We start from the raw sequence: 11,659 nt of genomic DNA, 5'->3' as shown, positions 1-11,659 counted from the left end.
GTTGGCAATTTGATCTCTGGTTCCTCTGCCTTTTCTAAATCCAGCTTGAACATCTGGAAGTTTAGGGTTCATGTACAGTTGAAGCCTGGCTTGGATAACTTTGAGCATTACTTTGCTAGCGTGTGAGGTGAGTGCAATTGTGCAGTAGTTTGAGCATTCATTGGCATTGCTTTTCTTTGGGATTGGAATGAAAACTGACCTTTTCCAGTCCTGTGGCCACTGCTTTCTTCTTGACCTCTGGTTTCTTGACTATGCCAAAGCCTTTGACTGTGTAGATCACAACACACTGTGGAAAATTCTTAAAGAGATGGGAATACTAGACCATCTGACATACCTCCTGCAAAACCTGTATGCAGGTCAAGAAGAGTTAGAACTGGACATGGAACAACCGAGTGGTTCCAAATTTGGAAAGGAGTATGTCAAGGCTGTATATTGTCATCCTGCTTATTTAACTTATATGCAGAGTACACCATGAGAAATGCTGGAATGGATGAAGCACAGGCTGGAATCAAGATTACTGGGAGAAATATCAATAACCTCAGATATGCAGATGACACCACCCTTATGGCAGAAAGTGAAGAACTAAAGAGCCTCTTGATGAAAGTGAAAGAGGAGAGTGAAAAATTTGGCTTAAAACTCAATGTTCAGAAAACTAAGATCATGGCATCTCGTCCCATCACTCCATGGCAAATAGATGGGGAAATAGTGACAGACTTTATTTTGGGGGGCTCCAAAATCACGGCAGATGGTGACTGCAGCATGGAATTAGAAGATGCTTGCTCCTTGGAAGAAAAGTTATGACGAACCTAAACAGCATATTAAAAAGCAAAGACATTACTTTGTCAACAACGGTCCATCTAGTCAAAGCTCTGGTTTTTCCAGTAGTCATGTACATATGAGAGAGTTGGACCATAAAGAAAGCTGAGCGCTTTCTTTGAAGAATTGGTGCTTTTGAGCTGTGGTATTGGAGAAGACTCTTGAGAGTCCCTTGGACTGCAAGGAGATCCAACCATTCCATCCTAAAGGAGATCAGTCCTGAATATTCATTGGAAGGACTGATGGTGAAGTTGAGACTCCAATACTTTGGCCACCTGATGCAAAGAGCTGATTCATTTGAAAAGACCCTGATGCTGGGAAAGATTGAAGGTGATAGGAGAAGGGGTCAACAAAGGATGAGATGGTTGGATGGCATCACCGACTCGATGGACATGGGTTTGAGCAAGCTCTGGGAGTTAGTGATGGACAGGGAAGCCTGGTGTGCTGCAGTCCATGGGGTTGCAAAGAGTTGGACACGACTGAGTGACTGAACTGAACGGAACATGTTAATTAGTGCACCCTTTGCACCTCCCTACCAGGTAAAACTATGAACTTTGACCAGGTCCAAAGGGTTAGTATTCCAAGGACTCAGAAAGAATGCCTGAAACTTGCCACAATAAAGGGCTTACATCTTCCTCTAGTGACGGCCTTGGCACTCAACCCCGTTCTACCCTGTTAGGCTACCATACTCTAGCTTCTGAGTCCAGCTGCAATTAAAATTCTTTGTGATACAAACCTCTCTTTGCCTTTAAAAGCTCCTGACGTTTATTCCCTATCAGGACACCTTTAGTGTGGCTATTTGAATGTGTTCGCAATTGTAACTTTTTGATCCTATCTATGTAAATGTGTTGGGCAACATTATTGCTTCTGGGGTTTATTTAGGTCCACAGCACCCGTTACAGACTTTATTATCTGACCATATGGTTTTCCTGTTCGCCAGTAATGAAAAACACCGAGATATTTTGTTTCCTATAATTCCCTTTAAGTTTTTTTCCCTTCAAATCATACTGACTTGATTTTACTTACTTTAAAATTTCTCCAAGATTTTCATAAAAAGCAATAGAAACTGAGGACTGTGGCTACTCTCAGTCTTTTCACGAGGGAAACGCTTGTTTGCTAAACCTGTATTAACTTTTAGCTGAGAAATGGTAGTTAAATCAGAATTTTCTAAAGATGATACCTAGAGACTTTCTTAGGTCTACTTTTTAATCTGTACTTTCGTCAGAATATGGTAAGGCGAGACCCGGAGGGTTTTGTAACTCAAACCGGAAGCGAGGGAACTACACTACCCAGAAGACCACGCGCCGGTCAGCCCTGATCTCCGCACCAATGAAGCCCCCCCAAACTCGGGCTCTTCCGGGATTGTGAAATAGGAAGGGGTGGGATTTCCGGCGTCTTTTTGATGGCGGTCGTTTGACGGCTTTTGCTGCCGACTGCAAAACCGGAGACTCTAGATAACTGGGTGCAGCCGGCCTTAGAGAAACTGGGAAGAACCCAAGGGGCGCCGTCCACAGTGCACAGGAGTGAGCGGATTTCAGGACACTTGCAGGCTTTTCGGCCCAAGTCTCCGCCATTATCCCGCGCGTCTGCTGGCACCACTGCGCCCACAGGGTCCTATGGCAACCGACGCGCTGCAGGACCCGGCCCAGGTGACACTTCTGTCCCCGGATCCTCAAGCCCCCATGAGGGTCTCCTGCTCACGGCGCCGCGGCTTAGGCCCGTCTGCAGAACTTTAGGCCTGCGTGTGTGGCGGTCCCATTTCTGACACGCTGTGTGCTGAAGTGTGGAGTGTTAAAGGCCGTGGGCCCGGCACGTGCTGATCCTTGGAGGGGCACACGAGCCAGAGCATTAGGGAAACTTGGGGTTGGAGTCCTCTCTGCAGAGTCTGAGTGAACTCCGGGAGTTGGTGATGGACAGAGAGGCCTGGCGTGCAGAGATTCATGGGGTTACAAAGAGTCGGACAGGACTGAGCAACTGAACTGAACTGAACTGCAGGGACCGGGCATATAAAGAGTCAATCGTCTGGGTCAGTTGGGCCGACAGCATTCTGGGAGGCATGGAGGGTTGCGAATAAATTAGGAAGACATTTGAGTTTTAAAGTATTTCAAAGCCAGCTCCGAGGAGTACAGATTGGGGAGGAGAAGATGAGAGTGGAGGCGGGGAGACCTGGGGGAGGCTTCTGAGTTAGAAACCGAAGAATAAGGTGTTGTATGGACTAGAGTGGTGGGTATGGAAGTTGCTGACCTGAAACAAATAGCCTGCCCTGTATTTAGCACACGAAAATGGGCTTAAATTTTTTTTTTTTTCCAGGATCATTTGGGGAATTGCAATTGGGGTATGTGACTATGGGGGAGCTAACACTTTTATAGAGATTACAAAGGGAAGTTAAAAGGGTCGTAGGCACCAAAGAGCGCATGGCTTTTCATTGGCTGAGTCCTTTCCAGGAAAGAGGAGACTCTTCTTCCTTTGGAATACCATTCTTGTCTCTGGTCAGTGAGGGCTCCCCCTTCTGGTGTGCCAACTCTCATTGAGGTTTCTGTTTATTAATTATTACTTTTTTCCCCCAAAGGAACGTAACAGATAATATTCCTAATAAGCCTTACAGGTATTTGGCACGATTGCTTGGTGAAGTAAATGTGGCTCTGAGCTAAAGACAGAGTAAAGGACAGTAAAGGTTTTCTTTACGACCTGAGGCCGCACTGATGTGAGAAGTCAGTTTTAGGGGGAGAAGAAAAATTGAATTTGAGACCTGCTATTTCTGAGATTCCAAAATTGAGGTAATGTAGAGGCTGGTAGAATCTATAGTCTGGAATCGAGGGAGGAGGTCACTGGCTCAAGGATGTCCTTGTGGTGACACCTGAGTCTGGATCTCAAATTTAGGTGGGAAAATCTTTTCACTTTCCGGTGAAAGGGGACCTGAGATGAAAGAAGAGGTGGGGCTGGAGAGCAGAGTGGGTAGGACTTTCAGATGCTGCCTGAAAATGGGAGGATCCTGGGGCTCTAGGGCTTTCTAAGAAAGCAAGGGTGGGTAGGAAGTGGAAAAGGAGGGGTGAGGTTGTGTACATTGACTGTGATGAATACTCAGCCAGCTGACTGTCCGTTCCTTTTGGAGCCACAAAAATTGGGTGATGCTGACCAGTCAGTCAATCTTAGGTTCAGTCAAGGGCACAGGTGCCTCAGCTCTTCCAGGAAACTACAAGGTTAAAAATGTATAGATTTAACAAGTTAATCTTGTGTAAGCAAGTACTAACTGTTTAAAATGAGAATGAATATCCGTGCTATAATAATATACATATGTTTAGGTTTTATCTTGGCCTCCTTGGAATTTCCTAGCTTTAGGACTAGTCTTTGTTACAACTTGCCCCTGTTTCGCACAGGCGTTTATTTATAATTGAGGTGACTTAGGATTGGACTGGTCACCAGGAAGAATAGAAGGTTAAATTCTCAGCCCCATGTGGAAGTTCCCAAGAATCAGAGGGGAACTGGAGATTACGTATAAAAATTGCTGAGGAATGAAATTCAAGGAGCCTCAAGATCGCGGAACACCTTGAAATGATGGAAATGCTGGGAGGGTGGCATGTACTGAAAGGGCCTAAAACCCCTTCCTGCCCTGCACCCCCACTACCTAGACCTACACATCCCTTCCATTGCGCTGTTCTAAGTTATATCCATTACAGTAATCCAGAAGGAAGAAAAGTGTTTTCCTAGCTTTCATGTGTTATTTTATCAAATTATCAATACTGATGGATTCAGGGGAATCCCTGAATTTGTAGCTGGTGGGACAGAAGTACCGGTAGCCTGGGGGCCAGGGATTGGAACTGGCTTCTCAGAAGAGGGCAATTTATGGGACTGAGCTCTTAAACTTATGGTCACGTATTTTAGGGAGTGTAATAATAGGAGTGAATTCTATCATGAAATCAAATAATTGGTGGTGGAAAAGAGATACTTTGTCTCAGAAAGCCTTGAAAGACATGTAAGGAAATCCTGATTAAAAAAAAAAATTATAGAAATCTTAATCCTGTGTTATGTCATAGTGAATCTTAGCCTGGGAGAGGTTAATAATGCATTTGATGTTTACACATTAGGAGATAGACCTCTTAAGTGTTGCCCTTTTACACCTGAAGACACTGAGACTCAAGGAGGTTGAGTCTTTATCAAAGACTATCTGAATTGTCAGGTTATAGCTCTGAGGTCAGAGGTCAGCCTGAGATGACTCATCTGCAGGAAAGGGAAGGGAGGACACAGTTCCACCTTTCCATCCTCACCAAGATGACCCTGATCTCAGGTCCTCCCTCTTTTTACAGGTTCCCATGGTAGCAGCAACCTTTACGGTCCCTGGACAGGTAAGTGGAAGAAGCCCCAGTACCTCTCCTGACGTCATCCCACCCCTGGTATTGACACACAGATACAGGAGACACAGTTATCCTGGGGTTGTTGGGCTTTAGTTCTGGCCCTGGGGTCACCTCAGGCACAGGACCCGTGAAGTGGTACTGAGGTGGTCTCCTGTATCCACTGGAGAAGGTGAGGTGGTGAGATGTTCCTGGGACTGGAGCCAGCCTGTCCGTGTGCCTGGAGGTGAGACCAAGTGGGGCATGTCCAGCAAACTGCAGGACCCAGGACATGGGTGGATAAAGACAGCAGAGCCTTTCCTGGGGTGGCAGCCTGAGGAGCTGGATGATTTTCTGCTGTGCAGGGTGAGAGACAGTCGTCTGACATGACACCCTGACGTTTGCCTTTAGGTGAGAGTAGGGACACTGTGTCTGAGACGGGAAGTGAGAAGTAGGAGTGATGGGACTTCCTTCGTGGTCCAGCGGCTAAGACTCTGCGCTCCCAATGTAGGGCGCCCAGGGTTCGATCCCTGGTCGGGGAACTAGATCCCACATGCCACAAATAAGAGCTGTTGCAGCCAACAAAAAGTAGGAGTGATGAGAAGGACTGTCCAAAATTATGTATTCTTGTGCTGAGTCTGAGATGTGGCAGGGGTGTCTCACAATAGGTGTCAGGTGTACAACTAGACACACATCTGGAGATCAGGTGGGGGCGGGGTTCAGGTGTGAAGATACTCCTGAGCAGGTGGACAGCAGGGGGACCATGTCAGATTCCAGGCCCTGAGGTCACAGTGTTGGTGCCATGAAGCTTGGGGTGGGTGGGGAGGGTGTTTTGGTTACAGAGGCCGCTGTGAACTCATGTCCCCCTCCTGACAGGGCCATGTGACCTTTGAGGATGTGGCGGTGTCCTTCTCCCAGGAGGAGTGGGGGCTCCTCGGCGAGGCTCAGAGACTCCTATACTATGACGTCATGCTGGAGAACCTGTCCCTGATAGCCTCCCTGGGTAAGAACTGCATCCACACACACCGCTGTGCTGGGCTCGGCCCTGCTCTCTGCTTGGCTCACTCCAGCCTCCCCAGGCTGGGCCATGGACGCTGACTGCTTCCTTCCCTGGCTTCCTGGCATTTGAGCTTTGTGCCCCAACCTCTGCATGTCTAGTCCTGTATCACATGCCCTGATGCCTTTCACAGAAGAGTTTGGTCTTGGAGGCTTGTTAACTGTCCACTTGCAGTTTGCTTTGCCATCACTTGTGTGTTGACTGTTCTGCTGAGTGGAAGATCTGTATCACAGGTTTTAACCTGTGTACTGCCTGTCTCAGGAATTAGAGACATGTGGTCAGCATTTATGGTCAACACTAGGTTATTTGTAGGAGACTACTTAAGGTTCTAGTACTATATATATATTTTTTTTTTTTTCCTGAGGTCTGTCACTGGTTGATTGACCCTAGGCCAGTGTTTCTCATAACGGCCCCATTTTCCCTTCAGGCCTTTGATCTAGTAAGCCCCATGGGCACCCAGCCTGACCTGGGGATGGAGGTGGCCCTGGGTGCCTGATGGGGATGGAGGTGGCCCTGGGTGCCTGATGAGGTGGACACTTCTCTAGTCACTGGAAGAGGGTTCCTGGACCCTGGGCCTGGTGCGCAGGGGCTGCAGGACTGCACATCATAGGTCATTTCTATCCTACAGGGAAATGCCCTTTGCTCACTAGGGTTTCAGGGCCCGATTCCTCATGGTCACGCTCTTTTCTTTCTTTTCCTCCCTGTTTCGACACTCGGCCCACTTGGCCTCTCACTGTGACTTCTCCCTCAGTGTCCTCCACATCTCCCTATTCCCTCTCTCTTTGAAACGTTCTCCAGTATTATGTGTTTAGTATATCTTATATGTTTAATGTATTTTTAAAGTTGCATGTTTACTTGTATGGTTTTTGAACACCAGGCAAACAGGTATAATTGCATTTTCCTGGATTAGGACACACGTTCTATAGAGCTGACACTTGTCTCCACCAGAAAACCCTGCTGACTGCCACTGGCCAAAGACTGAGTTGCTCCAGTGTCTCCTCCTGGCACAGCTCCATATCCCATGTTCTCCTTGGTTTGAAACATTTCTATTTCTGTGACCACCAGGGGCCGAGAAGTGCACAGTATCCCCTTCTACCACTTCACCCTTCCTACCTTGTTTTGAACACAAACCCATGGGCTCATTCCTACATGTGTCCTTCCCCACCAGAGTCTCCATACACTTTATCAGCGCTTTTTATGGTTTCAGGGTGTTGGCGTGGAGGAGATACCGAAGAGGCCCGTTCTGACCAATGTGTTTCTGTAGAACAAGTGACACGAGACAGGAATCCACAGGTGGACTCATCTATCCTGAAGGCTGTCACTTCCACTGACATGTGTGCCCTGGTGGAGAAAACCCTGCCCTCTTCTGGGGCTTCTGGGAAAATGCTCACTTCTCACTTGCAGCAGTGCCAGACACAGCCAAGTGCAGAGAAGCGGCTCAGGAGGGATGAGAGCGGGGCCTTGCTCGTGACCAGCTGCAAGATCTTTGTACCTGACACTGTGTTCACATGTGGAGCGGTTGAGCAGGATCTCCTCGGTAGCCTTGGCTTTCTCCAGCACCAGCCCTCCCACGATGGAGAGCATCCAAACAGACGCGGGCAGAGCAGGGGGGGCTCTCACCCTGGGCAAGGGCATTACAAGTGCAGCGAATGTGGCAAAGGCTTCAGCAAGAAGTACAAATTCACAGAGCACCTGAGAGTTCACACTGGAGAAAAACCATACAAGTGCAATGACTGCGGGAAATTCTTTAGACTCCGGGGGGGTCTCTCTCATCATCGGAGAGTGCACACAGGAGAAAAGCCTTTCGACTGCGGTAAATGCGGGAAAGTCTTCATCTACAAATGTAAGCTTGTTCAGCACCAAAGAGTCCACACTGGAGAAAGACCCTATGAGTGTCAGGAATGTGGGAAAGCCTATGCCCGCAAGGATTCACTTGTCCAGCACCAAAAAGTCCACACTGGAGAGAAACCTCATAAGTGCAGTGAATGTGGGAAGCTCTTCCTGTACAGAAATAAACTCCTTGTGCACCAGAGAATCCACACTGGAGAAAAGCCTTTTAAGTGCACTGAATGTGGGAAGTCCTTTAGTTACAAAACAAGTCTTATTATCCACCAGAGAACTCACACTGGAGAAAGGCCTTATATGTGTGGTGAGTGTGGGAAAGCTTATGTCAACAAAAAGAGTCTTATTGTCCACCAGAGAATCCACAGTGGAGAAAAAGTTTATGCCTGTAAGAAATGTGGGAATTTGTTTATGAGCAGCTTTGCCCTCAACAAACACCAGAATGTTCACACCTCACAGAGGCGTTATGAGTGCAGTGAATGTGGGAAAGGGTTCAAGAGGAAAATCACACTCGATGAGCACCAGAGAATCCACACTGGAGAAAGACCCTATGTGTGCAATGAATGTGGGAAAGCCTTCAAGCTAAAGAACACACTAATTAGCCACCAAAATGTCCACACTAGAGCAAAGCCTTTCCAGTGCAGTGAATGTGGGAAGCCCTACAGTAACAAAACAAGTCTTATTGTCCATCAGAGGATCCACACTGGAGTGAAGCCTTTTCAGTGCAATGAGTGTGGGAAGCCTTACAGTTACAAAACAAGTCTAATTGTCCACCAGAGAACCCACAGTGGAGAAAGGCCTTATGCGTGTAGTTCTTTGTACACAGCTCCAAGGTCATGATCCAATGTGTGTGTGTGTGTGCGCGTGCACATTCAGTCACTCTATCATGTCCAACTCTTTGCAACCCTGTGAACTATAGCCTGCCAGGGTCCTCTGTCCATGGGACTCTCCAGACAAGACTATTGGATTGGGTTGCCATTTCCTACTCCATGGGATCTTCCGGCCCAAGGGATTGAACCCATGCCTCTTGCATTGGCAGGCAGACTCTTTACCACTGTGCCACCAATGTTCACACTGGAGAAATGCCTTCTGGACTCATGCTTTCCTTCACTTGAGTTAATATCTAGTAGCACAACTCCTTGTCATAGAGTAAGTGAATGTTAAACTCATGTAGGGTCAGTCCAACTCTTCTAAAAGTGGTGGTGTCCTTTTATAGTCTCATCAGAAGCACCATAAGCCAAGTTCCCGTTCTTTACATTCTTAGTTGGTATGTTCAGGCTTTCCCGTTTTAGTGACACCATAGTTGCATAGTGGGACCAAGTGATTTTAATTTGCATTTCTCTAATGATATGATGCCAAGTGGTCTTCCATGTGTTGATCTCCAACCACATATCATTCTTGAAATTTCTGTTCATACAACTTGTTCTAATTACTGAGTTTTGACATTTTGTCATTGCTTACTGATTAAGGTACTCTAATGGAAATACTTAGCAATACAATCTTCAAGAATTGGTTTGGTCTTTTCAATCGCTTATCCAGAGAAAAAGTTTTTAATTTTATTGTGGTCTAATTTGTTCATTTTTTCTCTTTACTTTTTCTCTTGCTTCCTCCTGTAACTTTTATGGTTTGGGGGTTTTACTGATGTAAGGGAATTATTTTCAGTTTATTGTGGAGATTATTTTTTAAAATATGGACACCCAATTCCTGCCATGATAGTAATTTAAAGATTATACCTCTCCCCCTGAATTGCTTTAGTACTTCACTGAAGGTCAATCATTTATGTATGTTTATTTTTGGAATTTCTATTCTGTTGCATTTACCTACTTTATTTATATCAGTATTTTCATGTATTGACTAATTTGTTTTCATAATACGTCTTGAAATCAAGGTTGTGTACTCCTTTGACTTCCCTTTTTTATTCTTCAAATTCTTCATAGCCATTCTTGGATCTTTGCTTTTCATATGAAGTTTAGAATCCACCTTCTAGTTTATACAGTACAAAAATCCTACTAGGAATTTGACTGGGATTGCATTGATTTGTTTTTATTTTTGATTTTTGGCCATGCTGTGTGGCTTACAGGATCTAGAGTCCCTCAACCGAGGCAATGGCAGTGAAAACACAAGAGTTCTAAACCAGTGGACCATCAGAACATTTCCTTAATTTTCAATTTAGGAAGAAATACTGAGTGTCCGTCTCAATCCATAAACATGATACATTTCCTTCTATTTAGATCTTAATTTTTGTTAACAGTTTTTTAGATTTCTTTCTATTGGTCTTGCATATGTGTTTTCTAAATCTGGTAATACTGTGAATGGGAATTAAATTTTCTTTGTGAATTGTTCAGTGCTAGTACACCGAGAGAGATATCAAACTGCAGACAGAAGCAATCCTTCTTAATTATTTTATAAATAACACCTACAAAAATTATTATAAATACTGTATTTTTGAACCATTATTAAAATATTCCTATTAGCATAAAAGAAGGACAGCTGCTCATTGTTCTCAATTCAGCATTATCCTGGAGTTCCAATTTCACTATAAAGCAAAATAATAAATACGAAGCAATTGGAAATGAGGAAATAAACCATCTATAGTATGTCCTTAGTTTTCATCTTCACTAGTGGTCCAAATATGGACACTCAATTTAATGACTGGACTCACCATAAACTCCTTACTTTTTTGTCACCCATTTGCTGCCCTTAGGATACTTTCTTAGGAACTATCACCTTCTATGACACTATGCAACTTAAATAGAAGAACTGCTTATTGTATTTTTCTATCAAATACTAAATTCCAGCAGGGAAATATGTATTTAAATGTTGTGCATTGACATATTCCATATTTCTAGAAACATGTCTGAAACTCCTAGGATATATATTAATGTCTTGAAATATAGAACAAATTGAAAATACATACTTATTCATTTGTACAACTGTGAATATGCTTTCTAACTCTCCTCACTCTGCTTTTTCCTTCAGTTTCCCTGCCCTCAGTGCTGAGTTATGGGAAGAAATCATGTTTTGCAAAAAGCCTTTAAATCAATTAAAAAATCCCCAGTAGGCATTTTCCTTCCCTCACTGATTAGAACTCAGGGGTTTTTTCCCCATACATTCCCGTGGGATTTTGATTATTTCAGAAATCAGTTTCCCACCATCAATTTCTTCCACTGATGACAGATATCTATCACACGAAGCATTTTCCATAACTCTTGGTAGTTACAAGCCCCATTTTTCAGAATTTGTCTCCATGCCCTACACAAACAACTGTTGGTGCACTTACAGGTGATCACTTTGCCAGGGCCAGATCACATCATAGGGGGTCTAAACCTTTATCTCAGGCTTATGTGCCCTCACTGCAGACGCACAGAGGTTGCCATGGCAGACCTTGTCCTGGGAGCAAACAAATTTGGTAAGTATCTCTTCATTTCAGGTATCTGATTCTTAGAAGATGTTTATCTCAGGAAACCCAAGATTAACTGTTCTTTAAATTTTACTTACTGAGGTTCAGTTCAGTTCAGTCACTCGGTCGTGTCTGACTCTTTGCAACCCCATGAACCGCAGCACGCCAGGCCTCCCTGTCCATCACCAACTCCCGGAGTTCACTCAGATTCACCTC

The 11,659-nt window shown here is 44.9% G+C and overlaps 1 protein-coding gene across 2 annotated transcripts; it reads left to right on the top strand.

The window, feature by feature from the left end:
• The first annotated feature begins 2,203 nt into the window (after positions 1-2,203).
• LOC105001422 (zinc finger protein OZF-like) lies at positions 2,204-11,561 on the top strand. Of its 2 annotated transcripts, none has more exons than XM_010857675.1 (4): positions 2,204-2,465; positions 5,121-5,159; positions 6,021-6,147; positions 7,409-11,561. In XM_010857675.1, exons 1-4 carry the CDS (start codon positions 2,433-2,435, stop codon positions 8,881-8,883), a joined length of 1,674 nt encoding a protein of 557 aa, XP_010855977.1. In that variant the 5' UTR covers positions 2,204-2,432; the 3' UTR covers positions 8,884-11,561. The 2 variants fall into 2 exon arrangements, with proteins under 2 accessions (XP_010855977.1, XP_010855978.1); XM_010857676.1 differs by lacking the exon at positions 2,204-2,465 and adding an exon at positions 2,474-2,842.
• The last annotated feature ends 98 nt before the right edge of the window (positions 11,562-11,659 follow it).

The sequence above is a fragment of the Bison bison genome, unplaced genomic scaffold (assembly GCF_000754665.1).
Source record: "Bison bison bison isolate TAMUID 2011002044 unplaced genomic scaffold, Bison_UMD1.0 scf7180017864383, whole genome shotgun sequence".
Taxonomy (NCBI): domain Eukaryota; kingdom Metazoa; phylum Chordata; class Mammalia; order Artiodactyla; family Bovidae; genus Bison; species Bison bison.
This window is presented reverse-complemented; position numbering and strand designations above follow the sequence as displayed.